At 45.7% G+C, this 18,382-nt stretch overlaps 1 protein-coding gene across 5 annotated transcripts in view; it reads right to left on the bottom strand.

Annotated features, from left to right (window-relative positions):
- Nucleotides 1–15,717, bottom strand: part of LOC134756790 (uncharacterized) — a 30,105-nt gene extending 14,388 nt beyond the window's left edge. For 3 of the 5 annotated variants that reach the window (XM_063695850.1, XM_063695851.1, XM_063695849.1), the window contains exon 1: nt 15,388–15,717. In XM_063695850.1, the coding sequence (XP_063551920.1) occupies nt 15,388–15,416 (29 nt within the window). In that variant the 5' untranslated portion in view covers nt 15,417–15,717. The remainder of the gene's footprint in view (nt 1–15,387) is intronic. The other 2 variants (XR_010129968.1, XM_063695852.1) reach the window with 2 other exon arrangements.
- Between the last annotated feature and the right edge of the window lie 2,665 nt (nt 15,718–18,382).

Here is an 18,382-nt window from a genome sequence, read left to right as displayed (position 1 = left end):
CTCCATCTCAAAAAAAAAAAAAAAAAAAAGAAAGAAAGAAAGAAAGAAAAGAAAAGAAATGTAGACTCTTGGGCCCTACCCCAGATCAGCTGAATCAGAATCTGGATTTTAACAAGATTCCCCAGTGCCTCCTGCAGGTGTGAGTTTGAGAAGCCCTGCTATAGGGAATGTTCTCTGCTGAGCAGGTGACCGGAAGGACAGAGTGGTGGTTAGATGTGTGTCCTCGGCCGGATGCAGTGGCTCATGCCTGCAATCCCAGCACTTTGGGAGGCCAAGGCTGGAGGATCACTCGAGCCCAGGAGTTCGAGACCATCCTGGGCAACATAGGGAGACATTGTCTTTACAAAAACATAAACAAAATTAGCCGGGCATGGTAGTGCATGCCTGTGGTCCCAGCTACTTGGGAGGCTGAGGCAGGAGGATCACTTGAGCCTGGAAGGTCAAGGATGCAGTGAGCCAAGATCGTACCACTGCACTCCAGCCTGGGCAACAGAGTGAGACCTTGTCTCAAAAAAAAAAAAAAAAAAAAAAAAAAATTGTGGCCTCTGTGACCACACTCAGTGGATGTGTAGCCTGGCTATTTCTTGGCTGTGTGACCTTAGGCAAATTTCTTAACCCTTCTGGGCTCCAGTTTCCTTATTCAGAAAATAGTATCCATCTCATGGGAAACTCTGAGGCCATAACAATATAAAACAATTATCACAGTGCCTCCCTAACACACAGTAAGTGCTCTTTAAATGACAGTTTTGTTATTTTGGGGTTCTGCGAGGTTTCAGGTTTCTGACAACCCCAGGCCTTGAGATCCAATGCAGACAACAGGCCAAGAGCGGCTCTTCTCCTTTCTGCCACAGGGTGGCGCTGTGTCACAACGTCCTTTCCTCTCCCGCAGACTTGGAGCTGGCTCCCCGGCAGGAAACCAGAATTTGAGATTTCCGCTGTCTCTGTTTCCGATTACTAAGCACGACCGGGCAGCCTGGACACCGATCCAAGCATTCATCTGGCAGATAATAGGAAAACAGTCCTCAGCTTTGTATCCAGTTGGAATGCAAAAGTAAGGGTCGAACCAAGAGTTCAATAAGGGCTGTGTGAAAGTGGTCGTGGAAGCCGGAGACTCCTGATGGAGGGCTGGGGGCAGGGAAGTTTCGGATTTTCTGTATCAGCTGTGCAACGACTTGTGTTCCTTGAACCACATGTTCAAACTACAGCCCTTTGCTGGCCAAGTATATGGGTGTGTGTGTGGGCGGGGAGTCGGGGTGGGGAGCCTGTGGGAGGTGTGGGTGTGAGAAGGAGAGACAGAGGATTTTTAATGTTTTGAAACAGGGTCTTGCTCTGTTCTCAGGCTGGAGTGCAGTGGTACAATCACAGCTCACTGCAGCCTCGACCTCCCTGGCTCAAGCAATCCTCCCATCTCAGCCTCCTGAGTAACAGGGGCCACAGGCATGTGCCACCATGCCCGGCTAATTTTTTATTTTTGGTAGAGATGGGAGTCTCCCTATGTTGCCCAGGCTGGTCTCAAACTCCTGGGCTCAAGGGATCCTCCCATCTCAGTCTCCCAAAGTGTTGGGATTACAGGTATGACCCGCCGTTTCTGGCTGGGATTTTTTAAGGAGTCGATTTCTAAAGTTTCTCAGACTTGAGCCTACCTCACAGTCACCTGGGGAGGCTTGATTGCTTGGCCATAGTCTCAGAATTTTCAATTCAGTGGGAGGTCTGGCCTGAATAATTTGCATTCCAAACAAGCTCCCAGGTGATGCTGACGCTTCTGATCCAGGGACCGCCCTTCACTACCCTAAACTGAAAAGCTCACCTGGACCAAATTAGATACTCCTAGTTCAAGAGAAGGACATCACTCCACAGGAAGTTCCTTTAACACCCCACCCATGGTGACACCCTCAGCACTCTTAGGAACCTCTTAAGTCCCCCTTGGGCCATGTCAGGGGACTTATCAGCCTGAAACCCCATGTGGACAGGAAAAGTGGCTACAGGGCCAGGAGCCGGGGTTATTCCCAAGTTATAGTCCCCACTTCCCTCCAGGCTCTTAATTCATAACTCTTGCTGTGTCCTGAGAAGGGTGATTAAGACCCTCAAAACCCTGCTTAGTCCCACTTGTGGCACCAAACCTGCGGAGAGCACTCTTTTTGCCTGATGCCACCAGTCCAAAGCAGAGTCACTTCCCCCTAGAAATAGGAAACAGCAGAGGTCTGGATGATTCTGATGGGCGTGTTGGACATTCTCTCAGAGGGAGGGTGGACAACTCAGATGGGACCCCCACGGGTTGATACAGGCTGATTGGAACACTCATGACCAGAGAGAGTGTCCTAAGAACAAGCCTGGGTCCTCCTCTGAGTTCCTCAGGCACCAGGGCCTCTGCATGTATGGCACTGATCATATACTGCCTGGCCATGAGTCGTGAGCTTTGCCATTCTTTTAAAAAGAGTATGTGGCCCACTCAGGATGTGCCAGGCTCAGCACCAAGCTTGAATGGGAGCCCACATCCTCACAATGGGGAAAACATGCGGATGTCAAAGCACATCTCACATATGTGTAGTGGGCCTATGTATGCAGCTGCCAGGCTCTGGGCCTTCTTTGAGTTCCCCTAAAACCTAGTTTCCCAAGCAGTGCAGTGAGGCCCACTGGTGGGCCATGAGATGAGTAACGGAGGCCAGAAGCTAATGTTTTAAGTCTAAATAGTTTTAAGGAATAGCTATCTGTATAAGGTTGAGATAAAGATAAAATAAATTTGGTAAAAGTAAGGTGAGTTGATTTAGAGAACAATAATAGGCTATAGGATAAGTGCTTATCTGAAGTTTGGGAAACACTGGCCAACAGAATTCACACATGCAAAAGTGTGGGTGAGTAACGGAGACTTCACTGGAGACTTCATGGTAGCAATTGAGGAGGGGTCTTTATGTAGCACAGCCCACATCCCACACAGCCATAGGACCCCACAGGACTCATTTTCATTCTTCCCAAGTCCATTCATGGCCACACAGTCACTGGATCTTTTTGTGTTTTTGTTTTGAGACAGGTTCTCGCTCTTTCGCCCAGGCTGGAGTGTAGTGATGCTATCTTGGCTCACTGCAACCTCGACCTCCCTGGTCTTGGGTGATCCTCCCACCTCAGCCTCCCAAGTAGCTGAGAACACAGGCATGCACCACCATGCCTGGCTAATTTTTTGTACAAACGGGGTTTTGCCATGTTGCCCAGGCTGGTCTCAAACTCTTCAGCTCAAGCCATCCGCCCCCCCTCAGCCTCCCAAAGTGCTGGGATTACAGATGTGAACCACTGTGCCCAGCCCACTGGGTCTTTCTTTCTTTTTTTTTTTTTTTTTTTTTTGAGACGGAGTCTTGCTCTGTTGCCCAGGCTGGAGTGCAGTGGCGTGATCTCGGCTCACTGCAACCTCTGCCTCCCGGGTTCAAGCGATTCTCCTGCCTCAGCCTCCCAAGCAGCTGAGACTACAGGCACGTGCCACTACGACCAATAATTTTTTGTATTTTTAGTAGAGACGGGGTTTCACCGTGTTAGCCAGGATGGTCTTGATCTCCAGACCTTATGATCCGCCTGCCTCGGCCTCCCAAAGTGCTGGGATTACAGGCGTGAGCCACCGCACCCGGCCTGGGTCTTTTTATTGTCTGTGTTTCTGCCACTTGGGTGCAGATTCCTGGCTCCATACAGGGGCCACACCCTACATCACCACCTTCAGTTCTTTCCCTTTATTATGAAGAAGATTCAGCTGTCTCCCAAATTCCACCCCAAACTCTGAAACTGGGGAAAGCTTATATAGTTTATATTGTAAAGGTCAATGAATACCAGTAAAGCCATTTAAAAAAAAATGCTTTATTAATGAAGATAGTAATGCAGAATGGTGCAACTACTTTGAAAACAGTTATGCAGTTTCTTAAAATGATAAACATACACGCACTGATAACCCAGCCATTCCACTCCTAGGTATTTACTGTATTCACCCAAGGTAATATATGGCCATAGAAAGACTTGTACAATAATGTTCATAACAGCTTAATTAGTAATGGCTAAAAACTGAAAACAACCCAAATGTCCACCAACAAGTGAATGGATAAACAAATTGAGATGTTTCCATTCAATGAAATACTCTCAGAAATTAAAAAGGAATGAACTATTGATACATTCAATGATATGGATGAATTGCAGAAAAACTACAATTCAAGAAGCAAGATAAAAGGAATACGTACTATATTATTCCATTCAGATAACATTCTAGAAAATGGGCCAGGTGTGGTGGCATGCATCTGTGGTCCCAGCTACTTGAGAGGCTGAAGTTGGAGAATCACTTGAGCCCAGGAGGTCAAGGCTGCAGTGAGCTATGATCATGCCACTGCACTCCAGCCTGGGTGACACAGTGAGACTCTGTCTCTGAAAAACTACGAAATAAAAATAAAGGAAAAAGTGTAAGGGCCCTTTCCACAGACACAGCACAGCCTTGATCCTGCTCCCCAGAGCCAACTACTGTTAGCAATTTACTGAACAACCTCTCAGGTTATTTCTTATGAATACACATGAATTTATAGAGATTTTATTTTTACAGAAACAGGATTATACCATACATATGGTTCTGCAGCTGCTTTTTTATGAAATAATGTGAGGGCCTTGGAGAAATAAAGTTTAGCTCCAATGTACACTTTAACATGATTATGCTGTTCCCTTGCCACAGGGCTTGGGAGAAATTAGACTAAGCCAAATCAGGTAGCCACTCTTGAGAAAAGTACACAACTAGGCTGGGCGTGGCAGCTCACACCTGTAATCCCAGCACCTTGGGAGGCCGAGGCAGGAGGATTACTTGAGCCCAGGAGTTCAAGACCATCCTGGGCAACAGATCAAGACTGCATCTCTTGCTAAAGAATTAAAATTACTAAAAATTTAAAAATTAGTTTTAATTTTTAAAATTAAAATTACTACTACTAAAAATTAATTTTAAAATTTTTTTTACTAAAATTAAAAATTAAAAAATTACTACTAAAAATAAAAAAATTAGCCAGGTGTGGTGGTGAGCACCTGTGGTCCCAGCTACTCAGGAGACTGAGGTGGGAGGATCACTGAGTCCAGGAGTTCAAGCCATGTTCATGCCACTGCACTCCAACCTGGGTGACAGAGAAAGACCTTGTCTCAAAAAAATAAATATAAAAAAAGAAAGAAAAATGCATAGCTAAATACTGAGTCCAGGATCACTGAGTCCAGGAGTTCAAGGCTGCACTGAGCCATATTCATGCCACTGCACTCCAACCTGGGTGACAGAGAAAGATCATGTCTCAAAAAATAAATATAAAAAAAGAAAGAAAAATGCATAGCTAAATACTCATCTCCTGTTTCATTAGATTCTCCCTAGGGATGCTAGTGGATCTGCTGTAGAGAGGGAGACACAAACCTCCCCCTGGACTTGGGGGTGTGGGAATGTCTTTGGGAAAGCCATCAGCAGGGGCTGACTGTGGTCGGGGTGAGCAGAGCCGTTGCCAATTTTGCAAGGTGAGAAAGTAAGTTTTTATTAACACAGCAGAAGGTTTCAAGTCTGTTCTCTGGAAACCTAAGATGTACTTACTGTGCCTTCACATAGAGTCTAGGTCATGTTCTCGTCATCCTTGGGAGGTGGTGGTGTGGTGTGGACAGGGACCGGGCTCTGAAGTGCAGCAAAATGGGTTGGAATCCCAGCTCTCACCCTTGCCAGCTGGGTGACCTTGGGCAAGTCACATGTCCTTCCCCATTGGCTTCCACTGGCTTGTTGTGGAGGTTCATGCTGTAGCCGTATGTGCGGCGCCTGGTAATTCGTAGCCAATCAGCAGCCCCTAGGAAGCTAATTTTACTGGTCTCCTATTATTATTACTTCCTATTGAGGTCATTGACCTCAGGCTTTGCCAACAGCCTTCCCCTCCCACAAAGGCAACTGGCGCCCCCTCTCAACTCTTTCCAGGTCAGCAGCAGCAAATAGCTAAAATTTGCTGTGAAATCTTGGCTTGCAGGGCCCGTATTGATTTTGTTCTCGAAGCCTTTCAAGTAGCCGCTGCCCTGTGATCTCCCTGCAATGCCCCTAACAAAACCCAGCAGCTTCCCCAGACAGCTACTGGAGACACATATGCTTCTAGAAAGAAACCCGGACCCCTGGGCCACTAGAACCAGTCCTGTCTTTATCTCGAAGCCCCAAGGTCTCAGAGCTCAGTGTGTTTATCAGGTCATTTAGCAGCTACCCAGGTAATGGTTGAGGAGCATGGGCAGGAGGCTTCTGCCTCATCACCTTCCTTTCAACAGATATTGATCTCGTTCCGCTACGTGCAAGGGAACCACACACAATGCTCCCAGGACCTTTGGCGTCCCAGTGCTGCTTGTTGGCTAGGGTAGTGGTAAACAAAGGAAAGGCAACCTTAGCTGAGTCCCTGCCTCCATTCTTGCCAAAATTTAAACCAGGTCAATTTTTCCGGCCTAGTGCACCCTTTAACTTTGTTGCTGAACTGTTTGCTAGTCCTGGTGGCTCAGCAAGGACTAGGGAAGGCAGGTGGCCTGGCTGAGACCCTGCAGCTCAGTTCCTGCCACGGACTCAGCACTAGCCAGGTGTGTGGCCTTCAGACAACTCACTCACCTCTCAGTGCTGTTTTCACACATCATTTTCTAAGTTTTGTGGAAGTAAGACCACAGGCCAAAATGTCACACTAGACTAACAGAGAAACCTCTTCCAGAAGTTTCTGCAGCAGCCCACACACTAGTGATGATGGTGAGTGGATGCTCCCTTGTAAACCAGATGCTTGTGAGGTAAGAGCTGCCTATGTCTAGAAGGGTTTTTTGTTTTTTGTATTTTTGTTTTTTTGAGACAGGATCTCCCTCTGTTGCCCAGGCTGGAGTGCAGTGGCTCAATCTCAGCTCACTGCAACCTCTGCCTCCCAGGTTCAAACAATTCTCCTGCTTCAGCCTCCCGAGTAGCTGGGATGACAGGCACGTGCCACCACGCCCGGCCAATTTTTGTATTTTTAGTAGAGATAGAGTTTCACCATATTGGTCAGGCTGGTCTCGAACTCCCGACCTCAGGTGATCTCCCTGCCTTGGCCTCCCAAAGTGCTGGGATTACAGGTGTGAGCCACCGTGCCTGGCCTCTAGAAGGGTTGTAACACAGATAGTTGGAACAAAAAGGTATTTCCATCCTCCAAGGACCTGTCTAGACATGAAGGCCAACTGTGAGAGGAGAGATTCAGAGGAGATGGGTCACCATGGGGGTCAGACCCACAGATGGGGATGGGGAAGAAGAGGTGATAATCCTTAGCAACCTACATACAACTGCAGAAGCCGGTGCTGGCTAAGTCAGGCAGAAAAGAAACTTAGTGAGAGGATACTGGGTGGCCACACAGTGGTGGGAAGACAGAACTGTGTCTGCAAAATGGGGAAGAAGGAGGGAGGTCATGGGACCGGAGCCCACGTCACACCCCTGGAGGTAGCTTGTTCTGGTATCACTGGGTCTGGTTGTGGTGACTGCCCCTGTGGCCACTGTTAAAGTAGATCCCCACCAACCTGAAGTCTGAGGTGAGTGCCTCCAACCAGCCAAGCCCTAACCACAAGGGAAGCTTCGAGAGAGTGTGCCTTACCTCAGCAGGGGTCTTTGCCTAACACAAAGCCGACTTTGCCTCTCACCATGTTGAATGGGGTGGTCCCAAACTCAGGAAGTGGGGTCAAGGCTGGGTGGCCAAAAATTCAACAAATGTCCCACAGTGGAAGGCCAGCTGATCAGTCTCTGAAACTGTGCTTACTGATGAGAGGTGGAAGCTATTCATGGGGCAACTGGGGGCTCCAACCGACAGTAACAGGTCTCCAGGAGGCAGCAACAGGGGCTCTCAGAGGAAGCCTTATCTCGTCACTCTCCACTGGGGACAGTGTTGGCAATGTCTGGGCAAGGTCTAGCTCCATCACCTATGATGGGGTGCAGTGGCACAATCTTGGCTCACAGCCTCTGCCTCCAGGGCTCAAGCCATCCTCCTACCTCAGCCTCCCAAGTAGCTTGGACCACAGGTACACACCACCACGCCCAGCTAATTTTTTTTTTTTTAATAGAGACAGGGTTTTGCCACGCTGCCCAGGCTGGTCTCAAACTTATGAGCTCAAGTGATCCACCACCTTGGACTCTTAAAGTGCTGGGATCACAGGTGTGAGCCACTGTGCCCAGCCGATTAAATCTTAAAGCTCCAAAATAATCTTCTTTGACTCCATGTCTCACATCCAGGCTGGGTTCTCACATCTTGGGTGAGGGGTGCTACTGGCATCCAGTGGGTAGAGGCCAAGGGTGCTGGTAAACATTCTGCGATGCCCAGGACAGCCACATGCCCCCAGTGAAGAATTATCCCACTAAAATGTCAACAGTGCTGAGGCTGAGAATCCCTGATTTATTCAGAGGTCCTCACAGGTCAGCTCATCAGGCATGTCTGCAGAGAGGACAATAGCCTGGACATGTGGCCCGAATTTTGGGGGAGACCCATTCTTGTAGCAAGGACAGGGGAAATGAACTGTGTTTGGAAAAGGCAAGGCAGGAACCCCATCCTAAGTGCCCCAAGCTTCTGGACAGGTTATGATGACTGAGCCTCAGGAACAAGGACTGCATAGGTATTTGCTTACAACCTGAACTAGCATTCAAGATGCTGGAACAGGCAGATACTAGGGATGCAGCATGAAAGCCTGAGAGTCTGCAGTTGGCTGGGACCAGAGACGGAATGCTGTGGTGGTTTGGTTTGGCTCTGTGTCCCCACCCAAATCTCATCTCAAATTGCAATCCCCACATTTTGCGGGTGGGGCCTAGTGGGAGTCCACCCCCATGATTCAATCACCAGTCTCAGGTAGTTCTTCATAGCAGTGTGAGAATGAACTAATACAGAAAATTGGTACTGGGAGTCAGGCACTGCTATAGAAATACCTAAAAATGACAAAGTGACTTTGGAATTGGGTAACATGCAAAGGTTGTAACAGTTTGGAGGGTTCAGAAGAAGACAGGAAGATGTGGAAAGTTAGAAACTTCCTAGAGACTTGTTGAGTGGTTTTGACCAAAATGCTGACAGTGATATGGACAACGAAGTCCAGGCTGAGGTGGTCTCAGATGGAGATGAGAAATTTACTGGGAACTGGAGTAAAGGTCACTCTTACTATGCTTTAGCAAAGACACTGGTGGCATTTTGCCCCTGCCCTAGAGATCTGTGGGACTTTCCATTTGGAAGTGATGACATATGATATCTGGTAGAAGAAATTTCTAAGCAGCAAAGCATTCAAGATGTGACCTGGCTGTTTCTAAAAGTGTATGCTGATATGCATAGAGAAAGGGATGGTTTGAAATTGGAACTTACATTTAAAAGTGAAGCAGAGCATAAAAGTTTGGAAAATTTGCAGCCTGACCATGCAGTAAAAAAGAAAAACCCATTTTCTGGGGAGAAATTCAAGCCAGCTACAGAAATTTGCATAAGTAAAGAGGAGCCAAATGTTAATTGCCAAGACAATGGGGAAAATATCTCCAGGGCATGTCAGAGACCTTCACAGCAGCCCCTTTGTATCACAAGCCCAGAGGCCTAGGAGGGAAAAATGGTTTCATGGGCCAGGCCCAGGGCCCAGCTGCTCTGTGCAGCCTTGGGACATGGCACATGGGAGCCCACCTCTTACATCAGCATGGCGTGGATGTGAGACATGGAGTCAAAGAAGATTATTTTGGAGCTTTAAGATTTAATCAGCTGGGCACAGTGGCACACACCTGTGATCCCAGCACTTTGGGAGCCCAAGGTGGTGGATCACTTGAGCTCACAAGTTTGAGACCAGCCTGGGCAGCATGGCAAAACCCTGTCTCTTTTAAAAAAAAAAAAAATTAGCTGGGCGTGGTGGTGTGTACCTGTGGTCCAAGCTACTTGGGAGGCTGAGGTAGGAGGATGGCTTGAGCCCTGGAGGCGGAGGCTGTGAGCCAAGATTGTGCCACTGCACCCCATCATAGGTGACGGAGCCAGACTTTGCCTCGGAAAAAAAAAAAGAAGATTTAATGACTGTCCTGATGGGTTTCAAAATTGCATGGGGCCTGTAGCCCCTTTGTTTTGGCCAACTTCTCCCATTTGGAATGGGTGCATTTACCCAATGCCTGTACCCCCATCTTATCTTGGAAGTAACTAACTTGTTTTTGATTTTACGGTCTCATAGGCGGATAGGACTGGCCTTGTCTCTGATGAGACTTTGGACTTGGACTTTTGAGTTGATGCTGGAATGAGTGAAGACTTTGGAAGACTCTTAGGAAGGCCTGATTGGTTTTGAAATGTGAGAAGGATATGAGGTTTGGGAGGGGCCAGGGGAAGAATGATGTGGTTTAACTCTGTGTCCCCACCCAAATTTCATGTTGAATTGTAATCCCCAGCGTTGGGGGAAAGACCTGGTGGGAGGTGATTGGATCATAGGGGCAGTTTCCCCCTTGCTGTTCTTGTGATAGTATGTGAGTTCTCACAAGATCTGATGGTTTAAAAGTGCGTCGCACTACCCGCTTCGTGCTCTCTCTCTCTCCTGCTCTGCCATGGTAAGATGTACCTGCTTCCCTTTCACCTTCCGCCATGATTGTAAGTAGTTTCTTGAGGCCTCCCAGCCATGCTTCCTGTCAAATCTGTGGAACTTGAGTTGATTAAACCTCTTTTCTTCATAAATTACCCAGCCTCAGGTAGTTATTTATGGCAGTGTGAGAAAGGACTAATACATGTGGCTTCAGCTCTGGGGAGGAGAGGCAAAGGGGGTGAGGAGCCAGGAACTGCTGGCTTCCAGTCAGACCTTAAGGCCAACCACAGTTTAGTCCTTGGGTCCAGCCTCCTCAGTTGGGTTGTCGTTGTCATCTCCTTAGACACATGATGGTGGGTGGGATAAAGGGGACAGATAAATCAAGATCTCAAGGGAGGCAGAAATTTGTACAACTGGGAAGCAAGACAAATGTCTACTTGTTTTCATAATGCAATGGGCCGAAATTAAAGCTTTGCATAATATTCTTGGTTGGTGGTTTTTTTGTGTTTTTTTATTTTTTAATTTTCATAGAGATGAGGTCTCACTATGTTGCCCAGGCTGGTCTCGAATTCTGGGCTCAAGCAATCCTCCTGCCTTGACCTCCCAAAATTGTGGAATTATAGGCATGAGCTACCCCAACCAGCCCAGGATATTGTTTAAAAAGTATCAAGAAACCTGGTATAAACAATATATCAAAGTTCTGTCTGATTTTCCATAGACCCACAGATGGTGCTAATTTTCCATGTTGGTAAAATGCTTTGGCTTTTGCAAAACACTTTCAGGGCTCTTAGCATCTCAGCAACCCTGTGAGGTAGCCATTAACAATCCCATTTGACAGGCAAGGAAACTGAGGCTTGAAAAGGCCGGGCAGCTCACCCACAGCCACAGGGCTAGCTAGAGCCTCAACTCTTCCTTGCCTTTCTTCTTCTGTAGGAAACATTTATGTCAGTTCCAAGGGGCATTTAAAAACTCCACCAACTCAGAGGTTGATCCACCAACCTCAGCCTCCCAAAGTGCTGAGATTACAGGCGTGAGCCACCACGTCTGGCCTCTGTATACATTCCTTCCCCCCATTACCCCCCAGAAACAGGGTCTTGCTCTGTTGCCCAGGCTCTGGATACAGTGGCACAATTATAGCTCACGGCAGCCTCACACTCCTGACCCACCACACCTGGCTATTTCTTATATTTAGTTATTTGTTATAGTTATTCCACTTGCCTGATCACCCTACTCCTTTTGGGTTTTAGGTTTTTAATTCTTTAGGGAAATCTGGTACTATTTCCTAGTAAAATGTTCCATATATCTTAGGGGATTCTGGCCCAAGATTAGGAAAGAAAATTGGTAGATAGGGGATTGCTGCTGGAGAAAAGTCTTACTGACAGCAGCAAGAAATGACAGTTATTAGTCTGACAGTGAGAGAGTCACTGTGACCTGGGCACTTTTCCTTTTTTGCTGCTTTACATTGTGGTGAGCCTGCTCTCTTCTTCTTGGCTGCCTTCTCCCACTTGGGTTTGGCACAATTTCCCCTTTGGGAAAAACAACGTCCTAGCAGCCATCTACTTATAATTTCTCTCACATGGCCAGGCACTCATTGGAGGCTGCTGTTCTTTGGGAAATGCCCTCTTCAGCAGCCTTGATGAATGTGGGGAGAAAGCCTCAGGAATTGGCTTCCCTTTAAGGAATACGGACTGTCCTTCTCTTTTACTAAATTGGTGCTAATTGCCATTGTGAACATTTGCTTGTTTCATTTTATTATCTTTTTGAGATATATTTCTTTTTAGTCCTAGGCTTATATTTAAACTAATGTGTAATTATTGTTTGGAATTCTTAATAATCCACTCAACCCTGCTCAAGAGGCAAATATTTTAGCACTGGAAAATATTTATATGTGTCTTCATGGTTTCTTATTCTGGATGCAACTATAAAATAATAAACTACAACAAATATCTTCCAAACAGTAATTATACATTTATTCATATCAGATCCCTTTAAGCTATTTCACTAGTTTGGTGGTGTCTAAGCAATATGGTGACATGCATTTCCTATCCAAGTCAACTGGGTTCCCTTTTTGCAGCTGACATCTCTAAGAGCTGAGACTCTTAATCTGCAAAAGTCATTTTGTAATAGCTTTCTTGAAGGACAACTGGCATACAACAAACTACATATATTTGAAGTATGCAATTCAACATGTTTTGACATATTTATACACCAGTGAAACCATCACCACAATCAAGATAACGTATCTATCACCCCAGAAAGTTTTCTCAAGCCCATTTGTAATTTCTCACTCCTGCCCTTTTTCACCTTCCCCTCCTCATTTCCCAGGCAATAACTGAACTGCCTACTGTCACCATAAATGAGTTTCCATTTTCTAGAATTTTATATAAATGAAATTAAGCCATATGTCCTATTTTTCCTGGCTTCATTCACTCAATATAATTTTGTGATTCATCCATGTTGTGTTGTATCAATACTTCATTCTTTTTGTTATTGAGGACTATGTCCACTGTATGAATACAATGCAATTTGTTTATCCATCCATGTCCCTGTTAAGGGACAGTTGGCTTGTTTCCAGTTTTGGGGCCATTATAGATAATGCTGCTGTGAACATTTGTGTACAAATCTTTGTGTGGACCTACGCTTTCTCGTCTTTTGGGTAAATACCTAGGAGTGGAATAGTTGGATCTTATGGTAGATGTTTATCTAGCATATTAAGAAAGTGCCAAAAAATGAAAAAGAAACAGTAAACTGTTCTTTCAAGTGTTTTCCATTCCCACTAGCAGGGTATGAGAGTTCTAGTTTCTTCACATTCTTGCCAAAATTTGGGATGATCAGTCTTTTAAACTTTAGACATTGTAACATATGCATAGTGGTATATTGTGGGTTTAATTTGCATTTCCCTTATGACTAATGATCATAAGGGATCATTAGTCAATGATGCCTTCATCATTGACTGATGACCAAAGCATCATCTTTGGTGAAATGTGGAATTAAATCTTTGCAAAAGTAAAATTTTGCACAGTTTAGTGTCCTGTGTGATTTATTTGTCAAACATCACAATGCTATGACCTGCTACTTCCTGACACACTGATTTAACCCCTCTAAGTGTGCATTCAAAATCCTAGCACCAGTAAAAGCCAGCATTTATGAGGTGCTTATTACATGCCATTGCCTGTGCTTAGCATTTTATGCGTACTAACTCAGTTATTCCTTACAACATCTCACTTTTTGGGTGAGAAAACAGTGACCCAGAGAGATGAAGCAACTTGCCCCAAATCACACAGCTAGTTCAGTGGTAGAGCAGGGGCTCAAAGTTGTGTGGGAAGTGGGAGAGAAGAATATAAAGAAGCATTGGTCTGCAGTTGAGAATTCATCTGCGGTTTTTCCACATCCTTTGTGCAGAAGGTGAATAGATCGTGGAATTGATCTGGAGTCCAGAATTTTGCCAAGTGCAGAGGACCACAGGGTATGATATCGACCAAGTTATTTGAAGTGACTGATTAGGTGATCTTGACTAGCTAGAGAAGGAAGACAGAAGAAAGAAAGATCAACAATGGAGGAGTCAGAGGGCTCCAGGAGGTTGGAGGGCCATGACAGGCAAGAGAGTGCTGCAAACATGGATGATTTTGGCTAAAGTGAGATGTAGGAACTTGGGAATTCATAGGTGACAGGGCTCCTAGTACTGATGGGGTTCAGGCACAAGGAGGTTGGATACTGGCAATCAGGAAATGGAGGGCAATGTCACTAAATGGCTTGAGTCCCAAAGAGATAGTCATTTATTTTAATTTTTTTCTAGAGAAAAACAGTTTAGATGCATTCAGACTATTTTCTATTTTTTCATTCACATGTTATTTTTTATGGAATGAAATCTATCAATATCTTCCTTTATGGTTTGGGTGATGTTTCAGGGTGATCAATCATCCCCATTTGCATGGAACTGTTCAGTTTTAGCACTGAAAGTACCACATCCTGGGAAATTCCTCAGTCCCGGGCAAATCAGAACAGTTGGTCACCCTAGAAGCCATGGATTCTCATACTTCAAAAAATTACCAGTAGTCTCACAACCAGTTCTCTCCTTTCATTCTCATCCCTCCTCTCTTGCTGAATTATTATCCAAAATACAAAAGAACAAACTCACAGACTGGTAGGAACCTACATCTTTAATCCTAACCCCCGTTACCTGCTTTGGATATCCAACACTCTAACCAAATAGGCTTAATTAAATATGATTCCCCAAACACCACCACCCCAGGTGTCTCAGTCACTCTGTGCTGTTATAAATGACTATATACTGGGTGGCTTAGACAACAGAGATTTATTTCTCACTGTTCTAGAGGCCAGGAAGTCTGAGATCAGGGCGCCAGCATGGTCGGCTCTGGTAAGGGACCTCTTCCTCGTTTGCAGATGACCATTTTCTCGTTGTGTCCTCACATGGCAGAGAGGATAGAAAGCAAGCTCTCTCCTGTCTTTTCATGAAGACACTAACCCCGTTCATGAGGGATTCACCCTCATGGCCTAATTACTTTCCAGAGGCCACCCCACCTAATGCCATCACACTGGGGACTGGGCTTCAACAAGTCGATTAGGGGGAAGGGGAGAGGCACAAGCGTCCAGTCCATAGTACCAGGCTCTCATATCTCAGGCCTCTGTTCCTGGTCTTCTCCTTCCCTGAATTTTCTCTCCCTTTGCAGCCTGCCTGCCTCCCATTCTTCCTTTCAGACCTTCCTTTGAAGCAACCTTGTCCAGGAAGGCTTTGCAACCTGAACTCTTCCTCCTTAGATATTTATAGCTCTTTGAGCTCCTCTATTAATTATAACAAGGTAGTAAGTGACAGAACATCTGACACCAGATGGCTCAAACAAACGAAAAGCACCCTACCTTTGGAAGGTAGATCCACATTCAGGCATAGTCGGATTACAGGATCAGAGCATAGCCATCCAGATTCTGTATCTCTTCCTCCATCTCTCAACTCTAGGTTACCCCTCTCCTCGAGCAGCCCCTCCCCTCACAGCTGTAAGAGCATTGGCAGCTTCTTGGGCTGCATTTTTTCAGGGTACGGGAAAAGAGGAGGAGTTACTATATCAACATCCCCAGAGGCTGAAAATGCCCCTGACTGGACCACTTTATTCCATCGCTGTGGTCAGGAGGTTGTGCAGGGCCATGAGGCTGCACAGGTGGTTGTTATGCATTGCATGACACCAAGAGGTGCCACTCACATAGTCTGCAACACAGCTACCAGACCGAGCACACCCTTTCACCTCTCTGGGTCTCAGTTTCATGAGTCAGATAAGAGTGACAAATCTGAGGTCTCCTTTAGTCCTACAGATCTACCATTCCACCATTCTGTGACCTCCTCTGTTGAAATAGTATTTTAGTGGTTTGGCTATCTTTCCATGAAGAGTTCTTAAACTCTCTTTTTATCTATGTTCATCCCCTTCCAGAAAAACAAGTGGGCGGTAAGCTTTTTTAAAAAGAGGAAGCAGAGAAGCCCAAAGAAATTAAGATGTAAAAATAGTACATTGTGAAAATTCTCAGTTCCGTGTTACCACTGGTCATATCTATTTGGGTGGACAAGTTATAATGTGATCGCCATTTGCTGAGTGTTTGTTACATGCTTGCTTCTAAATGTTCCTTGTGTGTTACATCTTCTAGTTTCTTCTGGTGACCCCCATGGACTAGATGGTACTGTACCTGTTGTTCCCATTTTATAGACAAAGAAAATAAGCCCTGGAAAGTTGCTCGGGGTGCATGTTTACTGAATGGTGGCATCTGGATTTGAACATATGTTTGCTGGGCTTCACATTTCTCTCTCACCCAACACACTGTGTCACTCCTTCGTCAGAGTCTCTGCTGGAGTTCATCGAGTCTCAACTGGGGGCTCTAACCCAAGGGAGTGATGTACTTGCTGGTTCACAGAAACATGAGTGTTTCTAAAAGGAAGATTCAATTTTAATATAATTAATAATTATAAATAATAACATTTTATATTTGGAAATTTTTATTTTCTGACAAAAGTATAGAAAGTAAAATTCAATAAAATACTCTTGGCTGGTTGCAGTGGCTCACGCCTATAATCCCAGCCCTTTGGCAGGCCGAGGTGGGTGGATCACGAGGTCAAGAGAGCGAGATCATCCTGGCCAACATGGTGAAACCCTGACTCTACTAAAAATACAAAAATTAGCTGGGTGTGGTGGCACACGCCTATAGTCCCAGCTACTCAAGAGGCTGAGGCAGGGGAATCGCTTGAACCTGAGAGGCAGAGGTTGCAGTGAGCTGAGATCGCACCACTGCACTCCAGCCTGGTGACAGAGCAAGACTCCATCTCAAAAAAAAAAAAAAAATACTCTTGGCAAGTGGGGACACACAGACAAGAGAGATGCTGCTTCATGTATCAGAACCTTGGGTCAGGGATGACCTTTGAGACTTGTATGTCAATCTGAAGAAGAAATTGTTTTTAAAAAGCTGAAAAGCACAGATCGATACAATAATGGGCAGGTCTTATTTTAGTTAGTATCTGTTTCAATTCAGTCCCTACTTTGCTGCCCAGGGCTGTGTGTATGCCACTAACCTTTCCCAGGGAGTGCTGGTCAACCAGGAGAGCAGGCTGGATATTGTAGGGGAGCCCTGCCTCTCCAGGCAGCAGCAGGTAGGTCAAGACTCAGACAGCCTCTCTTCCAAGCCTGGCTTCCTGGATCTTTGTCCAACCCTAACATGTGATGGGAGGTACACAATGCAAAAATAACCAAAGAGACCTAACTGGGTTGCTGCTGAAAATAGGGGCTTTTTCATATGAAAATGTCACATTAAGGAAAGAATACCATGCAACCTGATAGACGACTGTTCCGTAGGCAGGTGGAACCAAGGTGGTCCCTGCTTGTCCATGCATGGGGCACCATCTCTTGGTGTTGCTAGAGTAATGAATAAATGTTCTTGTATTCCAGTGAGTTTCCTAGTGGATAGTTCACTGACCTGTTTATTTGCAGGCCTAGATTCTTCTGTGTAAAAAATGGAGACTTCATTTTGCCCTTGGCTTGAACTGGTGCTCAGTACCCACAAGTCCTACGTGATTCTGTCTACAAACTCGGTGGCAGTTGTTGGTGTAGTCCACCAAGTGTTTTTACTACTCCACCTGGAACATGGAAAGATTATACTTCCTCCCCCCTTGAAGTTGGGTGTGGCCACATCATTTGCATTGGTGAGCGAAGGTGAATGGAACTGAGGTGTGTCACTGCCAGACAGGAGCTAGTGCAAGATTCATTCATCTTGCTCATTCTGGCAAAGCAACCAGCAACAATGGAGGCAGGGAAGCTCCATCAGCTTGAGTGACTCTGAGTGATATCTTGACATCACTCTGAGTGACTCTGACAAGTACAGCCCCCTTGTGGACTCCCAACGGACATGCAGCATGAGAAATAAATCTTTGTTCCTTTAAGCCACTATAATATTGGGATTATCTGTTACTGATACATAATCTAGTCAATGCTAACTGACACAAACTCCTGCTCCCTCCAAGAATGGTACCACCCCATACCTCAGTAATTAATAATCCACTGTTTTCCTCTAATTCATCACTATTTCATGCATTTTAGTTTGTGCCTACAACTGAACTGTTTGAAACCAAGCCTCACATGTTATGCTTCCATATCCTTCACAATAGTAGAGTGTAATGGCTAAGTGCACTGGGTTTAGAGTCTAGCAGAACTGGGTCCAAATCCCAGACCTATTCAGTGTGACCTTGGCCAAGTGATTTAACCTAGAGGAGCCTCGGTTTCCTTATTCCTAAAATGGGGATAACAAGGCAGGCATCCTAGGATTGCCAGGAGCTTGGGATTTATTACATCCCTGGGACTTAGCAAGAAGCCTGACGCAAAGT

Source organism: Gorilla gorilla, chromosome 12 (genome assembly GCF_029281585.2).
Source record: "Gorilla gorilla gorilla isolate KB3781 chromosome 12, NHGRI_mGorGor1-v2.1_pri, whole genome shotgun sequence".
NCBI classification, from domain to species: Eukaryota; Metazoa; Chordata; class Mammalia; order Primates; family Hominidae; genus Gorilla; species Gorilla gorilla.
Note: the sequence above shows the minus strand (reverse complement) of the source record. Positions and strands in the feature narration are given on the sequence as shown.